The sequence below is a fragment of the Acanthochromis polyacanthus genome, chromosome 13 (assembly GCF_021347895.1).
Source record: "Acanthochromis polyacanthus isolate Apoly-LR-REF ecotype Palm Island chromosome 13, KAUST_Apoly_ChrSc, whole genome shotgun sequence".
In the NCBI taxonomy this organism is placed as follows: domain Eukaryota; kingdom Metazoa; phylum Chordata; class Actinopteri; family Pomacentridae; genus Acanthochromis; species Acanthochromis polyacanthus.
This window is the reverse complement of record NC_067125.1, coordinates 19,064,100-19,081,614: the sequence shown is the minus strand read 5'-3', so window position 1 is coordinate 19,081,614 and position 17,515 is coordinate 19,064,100. Positions and strand designations below refer to the sequence as shown.

At 44.5% G+C, this 17,515-nt stretch overlaps 1 protein-coding gene across 2 annotated transcripts; it reads right to left on the bottom strand.

The window, feature by feature from the left end:
- Positions 1-324: 324 nt before the first annotated feature.
- On the bottom strand, positions 325-17,168 carry LOC127536898 (uncharacterized). 2 transcript variants are annotated; one of them, XM_051958326.1, is made up of 19 exons: positions 16,968-17,168; positions 12,642-12,984; positions 12,457-12,526; positions 12,168-12,271; positions 11,722-12,085; positions 11,516-11,583; positions 11,184-11,396; positions 10,983-11,048; positions 10,760-10,888; positions 10,447-10,521; positions 10,241-10,321; positions 10,007-10,084; positions 9,836-9,913; positions 9,665-9,748; positions 9,166-9,252; positions 7,921-7,995; positions 749-872; positions 501-632; positions 325-422 (listed from the first exon to the last, which is right to left on the bottom strand). In XM_051958326.1, the coding sequence occupies exons 1-17, from the start codon at positions 17,054-17,056 to the stop codon at positions 861-863; spliced, it is 2,016 nt and encodes a 671-aa protein (XP_051814286.1). In that variant the 5' UTR covers positions 17,057-17,168; the 3' UTR covers positions 325-422; positions 501-632; positions 749-860. The 2 variants fall into 2 exon arrangements, with proteins under 2 accessions (XP_051814286.1, XP_051814287.1); XM_051958327.1 differs by having other exon boundaries at positions 12,642-12,981.
- Positions 17,169-17,515: the final 347 nt, after the last annotated feature.

The following is a 17,515-nucleotide window of genomic DNA, read 5'->3' as shown; positions in this document are numbered from 1 at the left end:
ACTTTTTCAGGTTCCAGAGTATTCATAACAGGGTTGCACTATGCATGGCGCACATCAAATAAAACATTTCATGAAAAGTGTAACTTTAATGCCTGAGCTGGCCGAATCACATTATTTGATGGCTTACTACCTGGTTTTCCTAAATACATGACAGAAAAATATGAAATAAAGGGTAGATTTTTCAAAGGTTAGGATGCCTAAATTGTCCTCCAATTCTGCAATGACCCATATACATAGAGAGAAGGACCAATATAACAATGCAATACAAAATACTGTACATGTAGTACTATTATAGCAACCAAAGAAGACACTTCAGACTTGAAATATTTTCATATATGTATACATTTTTTATTTTAACATTTATTTATAACATTCATTTGAAGTCCCATTTTCTCCAGCCTTCTGGTGGTCTTCTGTGTTGTCTGTGGGTGTTAAAAGATCAAAATTAACTGGGAAAATTGAAATGTGAAACAAGTGCAAATCTGTACTGCGGTTTTTACCTGAGGCATGTCCCGTCGTAGCGGTGGAAGCAGATGTGGAGCTACAGCCGTTACCGGACCTATACAGGCCGTCGGCCGACACTGCACACTACACACCCCGCTTCCTCGACTACAGGAAGCCAAGTCCAAATTCTAAAAGGTGAAGAATCAAGAGTGGCAAATTAATATCAATTAGTTTGATATTTTTCTTTAATTAAGTAAATTGATGTGCACGATTAGAAAAATATCTATTGAACACTTGTTCCTACCCGAGACATGCCTATGGGGAGGCTGTTGAGGACTTCCAAAAGGACTGGGCGTCCGAGAGGAGGGGACTTCTGGGAGGACGTCCGATCTCGCCACTGCACCTTCTGGACCCCCTCAGACCTGGAACTCAAAGAACAGAACAAAACATACCAAGAACAAACAACAGTAGCACAATGTGCCACAACACTGAGTCACATGAAAAATGTGTGACACAACTGTAAAATGGGACTGAACAGAATAGATTTCCAGCCAAGACATTGAACCAAGAAAAATTTATGTTGAAAATGTAAGGAGATGGGATGAAAGTACGGCCATCATCAAATCAGTGTTGGCTGGTGAGGCTTTAGCCAGTCAAAATGCAATAGACCGGGCTGTGATAGCTATAATATGTTTGGAGAACACCTGACTGAACACATTTCTCAGGTTGGGAAATGTAAATGTGATCAATCACAGTGTTCTTGTCTGTGGTAGACTCTGTGATCAATTGGTTGTAGCCCCTGGACAGAAGTGCATCTCTTATGCTTTTTTGCCTCTGGAAAGGAGGTCTTCATTGAAGTCACCACAAACAACAATGGGCTGGTGATCCATCAGTTCCAATGTGTCCAAGAGAGCGTTCAGGTTTGGCAGAAACTTTTGCAAACCAAAATCTGGGGGTCTATACACAGTTGCTATTAGCACTTTGACTGGGACCTCAACCTTCATGACCAGACATTCCAGATCTGTGACACGTACCATGCAGCTCGGCGCCTCCGCCATCAGAGCGGTCCTGCAGTACATGGCAACTCCACCCCCGGCCTTTGACGCCATGTCCCTGCACGTGGTGTAAGACGCCTGTCTGCTGCGGTGAAACACAGTGTATCCTTCCAGATCAAAGCATGAGGATACAGAGGACCCTGACAGATGTGTCTCGGTGAGACAAAGCACATCTGCCAACCTGAGTTCATGATGCAACTTCAGGTCCACCATGTGAGATGGAAGCCCTTGGGTGTTATGATGTACGATTGTCACCTCTGCATCTGGTCGCTCCGTCCAGTCCAAGCGGTGCAACAGCGGAGTAACACTCTGGAAACTCGCGCTGCGCATGTCTTCCAAAGCTGTCGTAATGGCAGGGTCAGCATAGATCTTTGTCTCATCAAAGTCGGTGATGGTGAGACCTTGAAGAGAAGTGGTGCGACTAAGCGCCACATATGCCATGCCCGGCTGAAACATGCGTTTCAGGCTCACGACAGCCGACGTCACCGTCATTCCCTGAACTTTGTGGGCTGTACACGCAAAGGCCAGCTTGACGGGGAACTGACGTCTCACGACTCCGCCCTTGCGACCGATGCTCTCCTCGGATCTCTCGACGTAGACCAAGTCGTCCGAGGGGCCCAGAAGCTTCTTGCGGAGAGTCTGTCCTGCTGTGGAATTGTCCAGCTTAAGTCCAAGGAACCTCACGACTTTGGGGTCACGTCTGTCAGGCAGAATGGTGGAGATGGTCCCAAAGGTTCCATTGACAAGGCCATCCTCCACGTTGAGATTCCTGATCAGCATAACTCTTGCTCCTTCAGCGGCCATTATGCTGTCAGGCAAATCTCTCTTGGTGCCTTTGATGTTGGGCACAGGCACCTTCCTGCCGGTAGCGACATCCTTCCTGTAGTCCTCTGCCGCTATTTTGACGTCCCCTTTAAGCAGGGAGGCCACGGTGGCTGCGTTGTGACCATCTACCTGCTTGTTGGTGGCAAAGACGTGTAGCGTTCCTGGCGGGCAATCTTTGCCGTCAGAGACGGCTCTCATGAGCAAGCCTCTGTCCGCAGCGCACAGAGGATCTTGCTTGCGCTTGACACGCAGTCGATTGAGGAGTTCGGCGAACGCTCGGTCATCCTTCTGGCGCATGATCTCCGTGAGGTTGACCATGGTGAAGCGCTCTCTCCAGAGATCGAACTCTGTCTCCTCGTAGACACAGAGCGGCTTGGCTCTGCCCAGCGGCGGCAGCTGGTAAAAGTCACCGACTGCAAGAACGGAAATGCCGCCAAAAGGTCTTCGGTTTCCTTTGAGCTGCTGGAATCGCCAGTTGACGTAGGCAAACAGCTTCTTGGAAACCATGGAAATCTCATCGATGATGAGAATTTCCACCGAAGACAAAGTTGCTCGAAGTTCATCAAGTGCATTGCCCAGGCCCTGGTACGGCGGTTCCAGGGACCTGGGAAGCTTAAGGACAGAGTGCAACGTTTTGCCCGCGATGTTAAAGGCTGCCGTGCCCGTGAAGGCAGTCAGAAGGACAGGGGCTGGGACATGTCAGCTGCGTCCCGGAATCTCGGGAGCTGCCGCAGAATCCTCGTTGCTTCCTCATGAATGCACTTGATGACGTGGGACTTACCGCAACCAGCTCCACCAGAGACAAAGTAGTGGAACGGTTCTGGATCTTGGCCCCACACACGCCGAAGGCACCACTGGCGCACAGCGTAGAAGACGCACGCCTGGGTCTCGTTCAGACTCTGAAACATCTTGCGGACAAAGTCTGGACTTAACCGAGGCGCCTCGATTCGGGGGACGGGTTCACCGACATTCAGGTCTTCAAAGTCGGGCACGGCGTCTTCGTCCTGCTCCTCTGGGATCTTTTCACGGAGCTCAAGACACTCCTGCCGTTCCGCCTCAACCTCGGGTGCGAACGTGTTCCAAGCGTTGAGGACCGGACCGAACTGGACGTTCTGGAGTGCCTTATCCATGCCTGCGCCTCGTCCCTCGAATCGCTTCCTGTTGTGGTCCACGATGTCCTTGACGTTGCGTCGCGATTTGTAGAACTCTTCGTACGAGGTGCGACCCCCGTCGTTGAGTTCGTCGTCAGATCGGTGGGGGAGGTACAGCTTTAGCAGTCGTCTGAAATGTTTCTCTGGCGCCTTGGTCTCAGAGAAGCGCGCATATCGAATGACTGCTGGTTTTCCGGCTGTCCTCTTGGCAATATGTCCTTTGTCACACAAAAGGGCAATGGCACTGGGGCCCTGTGCTTGTTCGCCGTAGACTACCCGGTAGTCTGATGCAAACTCAGCCAGGCACATCCCCTGAAACTCGGGAGTCTTTGGTCTGAACAGGTACTTGTCAGGTACCCCCAACATCCAGACCTCTTCAGAGTCAGGTGCCATGTCCTTCAGGCGACTCATAGGAAGACTCATCTTCATGGCTTCCTCGTCCGTCGAGAGGAAAATCACAGACCGCGAGCACTTTTTCAGGGGCAAGCTGCACGTGCGAGCCACTGCCTCCTGGGCGCTGACCTCTCGGTGCTTCGCATAGGCCTGCATGATCTTTCTCATTTCCTCACGTTGGTTGAAGGCAGACTCTCTGCTGGTCTTCACGACCGAGTTCAGGAACTCGGTCATCTCGTGCTCCGGCTTGGTGATGTATGACATCATGTACATGGCACAGCAGTACTCGTCCAGGACGTACTGGATGTCCATGTTTGCGTTCCAAGCGCGGAGAAGGTCTGGGTTATACGCGTTAACCCAACACTCCTTCGGCTGCCGCTTCAGCATGACCACGCTCCCGCTTGTCAGATTTTCGGCGCACTTCATATAGGCGTCGTGTTCGAAGTCGCATCGACGGAGGAGATCTGACAAGCTCTCGAAGGAGGCCTTCGGATCCATGAGGAGCTCTCTCAGGTGCCGAAGCTTTTCCTTTGCTTCCCTTTGCTGCCGACGGATCTGCTCCCTCCGTTCCTTCATCACCTCTTCCTGGTCTTGACCATCTTCCATTTCCACATCGGCAGCAAAGGGCTCCGTGATCCAGGTGATATCAAACGGCAGCTTGGGGAAGCCAAAACGACACACCACGTGTCCCTTTCGGCAAGAGCCGGTGTGGCTCCTGCTGTGTACCTGAACCTCCGAGACGATTTTGTGGAGCTCCGGGTCCTTCTCGGGGTCAGGCATCTGGCAGGAAATGTGGCGGTCAATGAACCTGCATACGGTGTGGTCCAAGTCCTCGCCGTACACAGGGGCGTCTTTGACCCACACTAGCATGTGAATGTGTGGGCTTCCGCGGGCCTGAAATTCAACGCGGTAAAAATAATCCTCCACCTCGCCGATGGGCCGCGCTGGTGAGAGGATCAACTTTGCCATAAGGGCATCCACGCGTTTTTCAAACATGCGCATTACGGTGACAGGGTTACTGCGCAAAATGTCACACTTGGCTTTCCAGTCCAGTTCGGAAAAGTCACCAAGTGTTTGTCCTTGCTGAGATTTGATGACCTGAATTATTTCAGGCCATCTCATCTCAGCTGCCGAAAAAGTCAAAAAGAACGTCGGTTTACCGATTTGCCTGAGCATGGCATGCAAATCTCTCAGGCTTTTATTCCAATATGCGGGTGTGCCTCTCAGAGGCTGCATAAATCGCATGGCCTCTTTGGCCTGAATTAATCTCTCCACCTCCTCTTTGTCCTGGAGCATGGAGTTTTTGATGGCACGCCCGTCTTTTGTGCGCATCTTTCCTTTGCGCATTTGTATCGACATACTTCCTCTCGCAAGGTTTGTCTCCGTTACAAACTGCGCAAAAAAAAGGTAAGTTTGGTCCTCAGCAAACCGCGTGTCTGCCCCGAAAAGCCTGGCGTTGAAGTATCTGCTGGGTGAAAGCTTGATGGGACGGTCTTCATCCAGCGTGTTCTCTCCCGTGGGAAACTGCACAGGGAACGCCATGGCTTCCAGTTTGGGGATTGCAAAAAATCCCACAGGTTTGTTGCCTTGAGCGGGGGCAATGCTGAAAATGCCATCTCCATAGGAAAGGATTTCCTGTGCAATGTCTGGTGGCTGCATGCAGGTGTCCAGAGCAAGTCCAGGTCTTAGCTCCTCCTGCTGTTCGGTGGCTGTGTCTGCAGCTAAATTGGTCTGGAAGCTGTCAGATACTTGTAGCAGCTCTTGGTCCAAGATGTCTTCTCCCCACTGGGCAGCATCCATGCTGTCGTGCCGAGAGTCTATGTCGTTGGCAGACTCTTCAAGAGGGTTTCTCTCGTGACATCATTGGACAGGTTTTCCAGCTCAGTGCTTGGTGATGGCATGTCAGTATTGCGTCTTTGGTCGTCTTCTGGCCGACTCGTTCCTGCGGCTGACACAAAATCGGCCAAGTCTGGCTCAGTGTAGCTATCAGCCGCCTCCAGCAGCTCCTTGTCGAGCATGCCGTCTTCTCCCCACTGTGCATCATCCGTGCACTCGTCTGAGTCGTGGAGGAGATTTTGGAACGTGGCCTCTTGGTCAATGGTCACATCAGAATACTCAGAGTGCTGCTCTCTGAGTTTTTCCAGGGCTACCAGCACATTCTTCATGTTGACAGTGTAAAAGTGCTGGTAACCTTTGAATCGAATGTGACGCTTTAATTTCACCTGCAGTAGCTGTGCTTCTGGGAGGGGACGTGGAAGACTGTTGACAACGCTTTCCACTTCCGATGGAACGCACACAACAGCTCCGTGGACTGCTCGCTGCTGTCCTTTCGGTAAGGCGATGATTTTAGCAAACGGGAGGATTTTAGCGATGAGCTGTCTCTCCAGCACGTTGAGTTGGGCCAACTCCGGGGGAATGGGTGCCAACTCTAAATTGTTTGCTACTGCATGTGTTGGCATCCTCCCACGGCTGAGGTGGCTGTCACAGTTGTGGCAGATCCACTCCTGCAGTCTCTCTGGTGGCATTGAGCAAGGGGAGGAGCACTCAGCATCACAGACATGCACATATGTTCCAGTCAAGCAAGCCTGTGCCACGTCGACATTGGTGGAGTATTTAACTCTCTTGCATGACTTGACTTGATTTGGAAACATAGTCCTGTGGCAGACGGTGCAGACGTATGTTGGTCCGTGGCTGATGGTCTCACGGAATGCTGCTATTGCCGCTGCCATCACTGAAGTGAGCACTGACTGGCGAGAGGGTCCGAGCTGTCGGTATTTCCGCCTGATGTTCAGTGCTCTCCGCAACTTCTGACGCATGTCAGGATTGGCAGCCAACCTGCATCTTCTGAGCAGGCTACAGTGTTGAATATGATGTCGCCTGAACTCTGGATCCTTCCTGTACCTGTGGACAGCATACTTTTTCTGCCTGTTCCGAAAGGCTGGATCAGTGCTGTACCTCTTGACAAGATATTTTTTCTGCCTGTTCGGAATGGCTGGATCCGTGCTGTACCTCTTGACAACATAATGTATTTTCCTGCTCCGAAAAGCAGAATCTGTCATGTATTTGTTTTTAAGTCTGTCTCGCATTTTGACATGGAACTTTGCATAGTATTTTTTAGAAGACAAAAGCCGTTGTTCACGGTTCTTTTGCATACACTTACTCTGTGCCTGAATTTTTTTCCTGCGAAATTCGGCACAGCTGGCATACCTGATTCTTTCACAAGTTTTTTTCCCAATTTTTTGTTTCACTTGTTCCTTTTTTTCACATGCTCTCCTCTTGGCTTTTTGCCTCCGATTTTTGTTGAATTTAGAGAGCTTTGTTGCTTGTGGGACAGCTGAGGAACCTTTAACGTCCTCCTCAATTTTGACAGCCGTCCCACTGTCTGCCTGCAATGCGAGGAGAGCAGGTTCAGACACTTCATGTTGAACCTCGGTTTCCGGGGATTGTTGAGGATGTGGGGCACTGGGGCTGTCAGTCTGAAAAGATACCGGGACAAACTCGTAACTAGCAGAGTCTCCACGGTCTCTAAAGAGTGTGTGGAGGTGGTTAGCCAGGTCACTGAGTTCCGCAAAAGTCATAACGATCGCCTTACCGGAATGAGAGGGTAATCCTCTCGAGTCTCTGGAGTGGGAATCAAACACTCCATACCTCCCAGACTGATCACGGAAAACAGCGATAACCTCGGGTGAAATGACAATTATAGCCTGATTAACCTCTGCTGAAAGACACTCCAGCTGGCTTGCAAGCGGAAGCCACCACTGCTGTCTTCCAGGGCTCAAGACTTTAGTTTTCAAAAAGCCACACCTGATGTCACGCATGTTGACATTATACAAATGTCTGTCTGTGAGGACTTGTTTTGGCATCTCCTCGACTGTCAGGTGATTGCTCTGGAAGGTCTTGTCGCGAATCAGCTGCTGTTTGACTCCAACATACAGCGCATCTCCCTGAGCCAGGACTCTATCGAGTGTAGTCCTGGTGAACTGACAGCCCTCAGTGTGGTATGCCAGAAATGTCAAAGCGATACAGCTACACTGATGGTTGCGGGAAAATACCTTGTACCTCCTATCATTCTGAGAATGACTGGCCTGGACTGACTCCACACGGCGACGCTCGCTCCTGGTTTTATCCTGAAATTATGACAAATTGTGATCAGTAATTATTATATTTTCATTATTTATTCAGACAGCTTAATTTTTTGAAGTTCAGCATTAGTACTAGCTTTTAGAAATGTGTTGAATGTGTCTTCAGTTAAAGGATCATATGATTTAATGTTTCAGTGACAACTTTTATTGTTCATACATTATGAACATCCTCTCACCAATTTATGGAAATCTTGTATTATTTTAGCATATTATTGCTTACTATTACCTTAGCTAGTTTAATATACATATTTGTATGTTTATTGCAATCACACATTTTATGTATATGTGTATATTATGTATATAACATAATAATATATATTTTATATATACTTTACACACACCATCTCTCTCTCTCTACATAGATAGATAGATACATAGATATATCAGTGTCTGTGTGTTTTGTTGTATTATTTGTAGAATTTCCCTCCAGGATTTTTTTCCAGGGCACTGTAACATTTTCTTTTTTCTTGAAATTACATTTGAACAGATCATAATGACTTACAATTTTTTGAGACCATGAACACATAATAACCCTATGTCACCTAATTTAATTTACTAGTTAGCTCCTATTCTGTAGACATCAACACAGATTTCAACATGACATTACTATTTTAACATAATGGGACTTGCTTCAATGTTTGTGAGGAGGCTTAAGGAGGGTGCTTTGAGCAGACAACTTATGACTGCAGCATCAGAGTTGTTTCATCTAACAGACAGTTAACGGTCATGGGATCAACATTACTGTACAGACTGAAGGCTACTGAAGACTGCCTGGATCACATACTTTTCCTGTTTGTCTGAAATGCAATTACATAGCAAAGTCAGTATTCCACTGACTTTTTTCCACCATGCCAATGGCAAGTGATGTAAATATTTTATTCACCAAAACCTTTTCTGCATGAATTTTGCCAGTGGCTAGTGCTAATGTAAAACCCTGATTAGAAACAAGAGTTACTTTGTGAAAGCAATGGCACACAACACAGCATTACAGGTAGCTTATTGTATTGTGACCAGCGTAATAACAGTTCTCTCAACTGGCAAAAAATATTTTTAACTGCAGAAAACCAAAAAAAAAAAAAAACACACAATCATGACTTTACAAAAAAAAATACTCGTGCATTGTCTAACATGTCTATCATAGAGGAATAAACTTACCTTGTCTGTTGGTGCATCAGCTGAGGTGGATGCAGCTGTCATGAACCAGGGCCACTGGGCTTGTGATGGAGTCGGTGTTCGGGTCATCTGATAAATGACAATAACAGTGACACTTAAAAAATAAAGCAACATGATAGCTAGATAGTTGGCTAACGACTAAATAGCATCAGTTGTCTAAAAGCTAGCTATCTAGCTATCCATCTAGCTAACGGCTAGCGAGCATTTGAATAAGCTAGATTGCTAGCTGCCAGCTAGCTAGCCAGTAGTTTCAGTTGTCCCAAAGCTAGCTACCCGAAAGATAGAAAGCTAACGAATAAGCTAGATGGGTAGCTGATAGCTAGCTAGCTAGTAGCTTCAATTTTCCTCACGCTAGTGATTCATTGGAATTGTGATTATACAGTAAATGTGCCAGAAAAAAACAGGAACGACAAAAATGGCCACAAATGGAGATGCCTGCTTTGTAATGTTCCTTTAATTGATTATAGAGAGGTAAATATACCTTCTCAGCAGAAGGAGGCTTGCAGCCCGCATCATCAGCTGTCTGGGCCTGTCCATCTGGTGAGGGGGTCATCATCTTGGCCATCTAAACACAGAACAACAAAACTTCAGTGAAATGACGATGATTTTCAGTCAGATGATACATATTGATGAGAAGAGGAGTAATCCTTACCTTTGCAATGGGAGAACAGAGAGGGGTTTCTGTCTTGCCCCAACTGCAGGACAATCTGGCCGGGGGTGAGTCAAACAGCTGATGACAGATGAGAAAAAACATAGCAAATGTCAGTGTGGACAATGTAGGTGCCTGTGGAATGGAGTCAGCATGCGGTCAGAGGAAGCTTACATCATGCACTGCAGTTGGGCAGTGGGGGGGGTGCCCGTCCGGGGTCCTGGGCCGTCTCACTGCTGCCCGAGCAGCCACCTTGCACCATCAGAAACATCAATTAAACATTAATTACTGAAGTTTAAAGAAATGCATCCCAGAAACACAAGTGTTGTTACTGCCTCTCTTTAGCACAAAAACTGTGAAGTTGATTGTTTTCCATCAAAATCCAAACCCAAAGGAAAGACAACTTACCGCCTGAGTTGCGGTGGTCAAGCCTGAAGGGGCGTCCTCCTCTGATCTCCAGGAACGCAGAGCTGGAGGTGTTCCAGGCTCCTGACAAATCACAGCATTTCAGACAATGAGCACAGTCTACTCGCCTTGTTGTGACACTGTGCATGCTGCAATTGAAAGAGCTCCAAATGTGCAGTGTGTGACAGTTGTGTCAGAAAGTAATGTACCTTGTTCACTGGAGAAGAAGCAGAAGAAGGAGTAGTGTTCCGCGGGCAGCCGCGCAGAACTGCAGGGGACGCCACCTGTGCCAACCAAATGAGATACCAATTAAATCGAGTTGAACAGCTATCAAATAATTTACAACTACATTGCTGTGTAGCTGACTCAAGTCTTATTATTTATGGCTGTTGTTATGAACTAGTTTTACTTAATTGCAGATGACACTAAAAAAAACATCTGCAGAATTAACTGTCAGGAATTACATGTTTGAGCATTCATACAATCCTTCTGCGGGAGATAAATTTTAATCAATCAACTTACCTTCTTTGGCTTAGGAGAAGCCTTGAAGTCCGCCAGGCAAGACATATTGGAGGGAGACACTTTCTCCATGGCACTTAGGGCTGTGCTGCTGAACCAGACGGGATTCAGCGGAAGAAAGCTCTCCTCCACCTGTAAAACACAAAGCAGACACTACTAATTACAGTTAGTCCTGTCAAAAAAACAACCAATAGCATCTGAAAGAATTATCTGAAGAATCACAAACCTGCTGTTGAGCCATCCTGGGCTTTGGTGAACCTCTGGACCGGGGAGGTTCCCGAGGATGGCTCGTCTGCAATCACAGAAAGCGTCACAGTGAATTATAACTGTAAAAATTTTTTTTAACCACAGTACACATATTATTACCATTATTATCACAATACATGATGTCACAGTTGTCTAAAAAACAAAGCAATTTATCAATTACCTTGCTGTCCTGACCCATTTTCCTCTGCTCACGGGGTTTCGGGCTGGGTGGAGCAGGGGATCTCTCTCTCACAACCAATTCGGGTGTAGCTTTCCGAACTGGAGGCTGAGGAGGGATCCGGGGCGAAGGAAGTGGTGTCCCCAGTTGCTCGTTGGCAGCGGACCAGAACAACTGGACGAGGATCCCCATCCCCTCACGATCACTCAGATGGACCTGCATAAATAAGAAATTTAAAAAAAACACGCACACATACAGTTTTAATGTCAGTGAACTTCTGCCGTGAACCAAACTTGTCCAATCAACAACTTTTTTTCACAACATACTACACTTACACCATCCTTGCTCCACAGCACCAAATTGCTCAGGGGGAAGTGCTCCACAGCGTTGAAGAACTTCACACCTTGAAAAACAATTGCAAAAAAAAGTCATCATTGCACCAAAATATCCACTGATACTTGAGAATTGTTAAAATGTAGGTCACATCTTTCTAGTTTGTTCATTCAGTGAATGGAATGGATGAAAATCTTTTTCCTCTTACCCATACGAGCAGCCACACGTCTGTATTCCTGCCGAAGCAGGTCCTGGTGTTGGACGTCAACGACCAGGCGGGGAGGAAAGTCGACCACAAAAACCTTGGACCAGCGGTTGCCACAAGTGGTGAGGAGATTGGCAAAATCCACCCCTGCCCTCTCCAAAGTGGTGCTGGTCAGGTTGTTGCCAGGGGCCATGACGCAGACGGCATCAGGTGCACGAGGAACTGCAGCATGCAGAACCTCAGTGCGAATTTCCGCAGCAGAGGCCCCCGGAGTCGACAGGAAGCCAAAGCTCAGCCGAGACTCTGGCATCCGAATAAAGCCATCTACAAGAGCACGTAGATGGGAGTCCCCGACAAGAAGAATGAACTGCAAAAGAAATACCATAGTTTCAGTATGAAAGTCAAAAGAACTTATTAAGAAAACAAACAGCAACAATTAATAATTATACCTTCTTTCCAGGGAGCTCAGGAGGAATGACCAACTTGTGGTTGCGCCCAGTAAAGGGTGAAGTTGGCCATTTTTTAACCTTGTGGCGGTAACCGGTGCCACGGCCTGTTCACAAGAAGACAGAGCAAAAGAGGATTTAAAATGGATTTCAAACAAAGAGCTCATACAACAATCACCATTTTCTATTATTGTACGAGAACAGCAGAATCTGTGTTCAACGGGTAATTGTTGGTGGTACACTAAATATGATTGGTGAAGATATTTCATGATAAAAACAGCTGAGTACTTACGTGCAATAAAGTTTGCACGCGCCTGCTGCTCTTCCCAGAACCGTCCGGCCGGCAGGGTGGAACCAACCTTCTGTGAGCAAATAATACACTTATTTAATTCAACATCGTGCGGATGCCATGAATGTGTCCAACTTAGCACATTCTGTATTGCACAAGTCAGCATGTCAGTTCGGGTGTAAACATACCTTGTACTGGGGAGAGCGTGAGCAGTTGGGTGCGTCAATGGGAGGGGTGGGCATCTCGGACGCGTCCGGCTTCCTCCAGCGCTGCTTCTGGGCCTGGGAGCGTCTCCCCTTCCGAGGCATCCTGGAAGACAGCACAAGAGCACAAGAGGGACACACAAACACAGGGAGAGAGAGGGAGAGAGAGAGAGAGAGAGAACAAGGCACACAAAGCAGATGTATGTATGTATGGATGTATGGATGGATTGATGGATGGATCGTAATATGAGGTGATGCTGCAAAGGTGGTCGACCAAAGGATCTCAAAGGGCAATCCAGAGGCTCTCCAAAAAGGCGTCCAAAGGCTGCTGAAAAAAAAACAAAAAAACACCCAGTTATCTAAAACCACTGCTATGAAACAGTAAGCACCAATATGAGCAGTAAAACATGCATGTACAAGACACATCTAATGTCCTCACTATGTATTTTTTCATCAGAGGAAAAAAATCTACTTACACTGCTGACTCAAACTGAAACAACTAATTCAAAACACAAAAGGGCTAAAGACCAGACAATGGCTACTAAATACTAAAGCACTACTGCATGTTTTCTCAGAAAGAAGAAGAATCTCAACATGTCTGCAGCAAAAGTAGCTGAACTGGTCTTTAACACAGCAGAGAATTAATATGACACTGTAATTAATGGTATGTTAACATTTCCTCATGCAACATGTCTTAATATTATACTCATCATGATGTCCTAATTGACTGATAGAACTGATTGTAACATAATAGAACAAAGCACTGACATTTTCTGTGTTTTTTTTGAAAAGCTGAAAAGGCAGAAATAATCCCACATCAGCAGATGCATGTACTGCTGCTGCTGCTACTATAACTGCCTGTATACAATTATTCAGCTGGAGTGGCAGTACTTTTAAACAGATTTAATGGTGATATTCTGGAAACCAAAGCTTCAAACAAAGGCTGCTGGATCATTTTAGTTTTGAAGGTGGATGATTTGATGTTTATCATTTGTAATGTTTATGGACCAAACAGAGCATCACAAGCAAAGGACATGTTTACTGAACTCTCTTCAGCTTTGGACGATTTAAAGGAAAAATACAAAGATTCTACTATTATCATAGGAGGAGACTTTAATGATGCTCCAGATGATTACATGGACAGACATCCTCCAAGATCTGCATCATTACTAGGCTATAAACCCACCTCATTTATAAATGATCATCTTTTGCTAACAGATGTGTGGAGATTTATGAACCCCAATGTCACAGACTACACGTGGTCTAACACCAGCAGAAGTTTACAGTCAAGAACTGACCTTTGGTTAATCTCATCACAGAGTTTACAGTTTGTTTTAGATATTTGTCATACTCATGCTCCACTGTCTGATCATAAATTAATAAGTTTAAGATTAACAGGATCAAAAGAGAATTCTAACCTAAGAGGCTATTGGAAATTAAACATTAATATATTAGATGATAAAAACTTTAAAGAAGGGGTACAATTACTTGCTAAGGATATATTCAGTAATAGAGAAATGAATCCAATTCAAAAATGGGAATACTTCAAATTTAAAATGAGAGAAATTGCAATTAAACGTAGTAAAGAAATAAAAAAAACTAAAAGATGAAAAAATGAATTTTCTAATAAACCAGCTACAGTTATTAAGTTCCAAACATGATCTATCTGAAGAAGACCTAAGCACACTAAAAAACCTCACAGAAGAGCTTGACAGAATGTACGTGAACTTAGCGAAAGGCGCTTTCATCAGATCTAGAGCTAAGTGGTTAGAAGAAGGCGAGAAAAACTCAAGTTACTTTTTAGCATTAGAGAAAAGAAACAGAAAAAGAAATAATATTACATCTCTTAATATAAATGAGCTAGTATGCTTGGATCCTAATACCAATGGAGTCACAGGAGTGCCAAATCAAAATATAAATAAATAAATATTTTGATTTGGCACTCCTGTGACTCCATAAATATCATCTCCAATTATATTACCTTGTTTTATAGCAACCTGTATACATCTGAATTTAATCAAACAAAATGTGATAAATTTATGAAGCACATACAAAATTTTACACCCTTGATTTCAGAGAGCTTTAAATAGACATGTGAAGCTGACATTCTGGGTTCAGAAATCACTGATGCTGTACATTCAATGAGATTGAGAAAATCACCTGGAAGTGATGGCCTCACAGTCGAATTTTACCTTTGCTTCTGGGATTTGATTAAAGAACATCTTTTACTGATGTATAACGAATGCATTAGCAGACAAGAAATGACAACAACCATGAAGCAAGGTCTGATAACCTTGATTCCTAAGCCAGGTAAAGATCCCTTAATAATAGAAAACTGGAGACCTGTTTCACTTTTAAATATCGATTATAGAATCTGAGCAACAGTCTATGCTAAACGACTGAAAAATAATTTAGAAGAGATAATAAGTGAAAATCAAAATGGCTTCATGGCAAAGCGTCACATTAGTTCTAATATCAGATTAATATTAGATCTAATTGATTACTCAGATTATATAAACTCAAAAGCACTGAAGGATTTCCTAGATTTCTACAAGGCATTTGATTCAATTGAACACTCTTTCATTATACAGACCCTAAAAATTCTTGGCTTTGGTGATAAATTTATTAAAAGTATCACTATGTTTTATAATGACAAAAATAGCTTGGTGATTTTATATCCCAGAATGTCTAGGAGGTTTTCTGTCTCCAGAGGTGTATGCCAAGGATGTCCTATTTCCTGTTTTTGGTTTTTGGTTGTGGCTGAACTCCTATTCTTAAATATTTCCTGCAACCCAAATATTCAAGGTTTAGTCATTTTTAATCATGAGATTAAGATTTCACAGCTAGCTAATAATAGTTTTATTCCTCAAAGATAAATCACAGATACAAACTGCACTACAAGTAACTGGTGAATTTTCTGAAGCCTCAGGTCTTAATATCAACAAGAGCGAAATTAAGTGTTTATATGAGACGGATGAACAACTTATGTTTAATATTCCTGTCAAACAAACTGTTAAATATCTGGGAATTCATATTACAAAAGATTTAGATATTAGACAAAAACTTAATTTCTGCCCCAAAATTAAAAAGACTAGGTCAATTTTTAATATGTGGCTGCAGAGAGACCTCTCCATTTTTGGAAGAGTGTTACAATCCAAAGTTGAAGGTGTGTCAAGGTTTGTTTATCCGACTATGCCACTTTATGTCAATGATGCACTCTGTAAGGAAATTAATGGATTATTTATACATTTTGTTTGGAAAAATAGAGACCATCACCTTAATAAAGAAATTCTTAGTTTAGAGAGAGCACAAGGAGGTTTAGAAGTTTAAATTTTTTTTCACTTAAATTCTACCTTCAAATTTAAATGGCTTAAAAAAATGTTTGGAGCTACCAGAATCACTCTGGAATTTTATTCCACACAATGTATTTAAAAAGTAGGAGGCTTAAAATTTCTAATGAGCTGCAACTTCTCAGTTTCTAAATTGCCACTGAAACTTTGCATTTGCATTAAAAAACAACAACCAAAAAAACAAAAAACACAACTTTACTGATGTTTATCGATCAAGATGGCATTGTTTGGTTCAGAATTTGTCAGATCCCTGTCTCCACAATACCCAGCAGGCTGATCAGAATGTCTGATCCACTTGTGAATCTCTTCCTCATCTCTCATCCAAACCCAGCCATCATGTTTGTGATTTCTGACGGGACCATGAACGCCACTGCAGCCTCCACTGTTATTATCAGTGCGTTTTCTGCCGTGTCTGCCGCTATTTCTGCGGGTTTTTTTGCATCTCCCGCTATCCCCCCTCACCATAAGCGGTTTTTTTTTTTTTTTTTTACACCCACCACGTCAGACCGGTGAAGCAGAGCAGCGGCTCCAGCATGTGCTCCGTGTGCTCCCTTTCATGGCGCACCGACCCGCTGCTAAACAGACCTCTCTGTATGGTGAGTTTTCTCGCTCTAAAATGCGCCGTCTTGCGCTCTGTTACGCTCCGACTACAGTCTATTGATGATTGGAAGCATTCGGCTCGTTTCGGTTGTTGTAATTTAACCCTTTTTTCACATTTATTAGGCAAAAATAGCTTCGCCACATGCTAACAATGGCTTCGCCTTGGTGAGGAAGCTAGCAACTTGAACATGACAAATGCAGACATTGAAATACACCAAAAATATAACCAATTAGTCTTGTCGGTTGTTTTTCCACTTCAGCATGCATTTAGATTCAGTTGAAGCATAATATTTAATAGGCTATAGTGCAGAAACAGCCTATGCTAAAGCTAGCAGTGAGAAGAAGAAAAAATATGTCTTACCTCTGAGTGGAACCGAAGGAAGGGCGTCGGCGATGGGCGGCCAGCGGCTCTATGCTGACAGAAGTGCCAATGAACGTGCAGGGGCGCATCGATCCCACCGCTGATTGGAGTTGCTAGGCTGTTGCCGGGCGCATGTAGGGAGAGGCGGAGTTCGGCCTTTTTTCCAGAAGGTTCTGTCTGCAGTGTGTGTGTGTGTGTGTGTGTGTGTGTGTGTGTGTGTGTGTGTGTGTGTGTGTGTGTGTGTGTGTGTGTGTGTGTGTGTGTGTGTGTGTGTCAGTACCTGATCAGCAATTCTTTTTTTTTTTTAATTTAACACAAAGAAGTTATACAGGGTATTAACTTAGAATGATCATAGAAAATAACACAAAATGGTGACAAGAACTTATTCATATTACAGTGTAAACACAAAGAGTCATAGAAAGAGATTATTACAACCATATGTGAACAGAAGAGGATGAAATTAACTAATAACTAATAAAATAAACAAATTTATATAACTAATATGAATAATATGTTCAAAATTAATTGGTTATGTCGCCTCATAAGAG

Excerpts from the sequence above, each read along its gene's own strand:
- LOC127536898 (XM_051958326.1), bottom strand. The coding sequence starts at position 17,056 with ATGCGCCCCTGCACGTTCATTGGCACTTCTGTCAGCATAGAGCCGCTG. Across the intron at positions 11,584-11,721 it reads ACGTGTGGCTGCTCGTATGG|GTGTGAAGTTCTTCAACGCT; the intron begins GTAAGAGGAAAA and ends TTGTTTTTCAAG. Across the intron at positions 9,914-10,006 it reads GCCCAACTGCAGTGCATGAT|CTGTTTGACTCACCCCCGGC; the intron begins GTAAGCTTCCTC and ends ATCTGTCATCAG.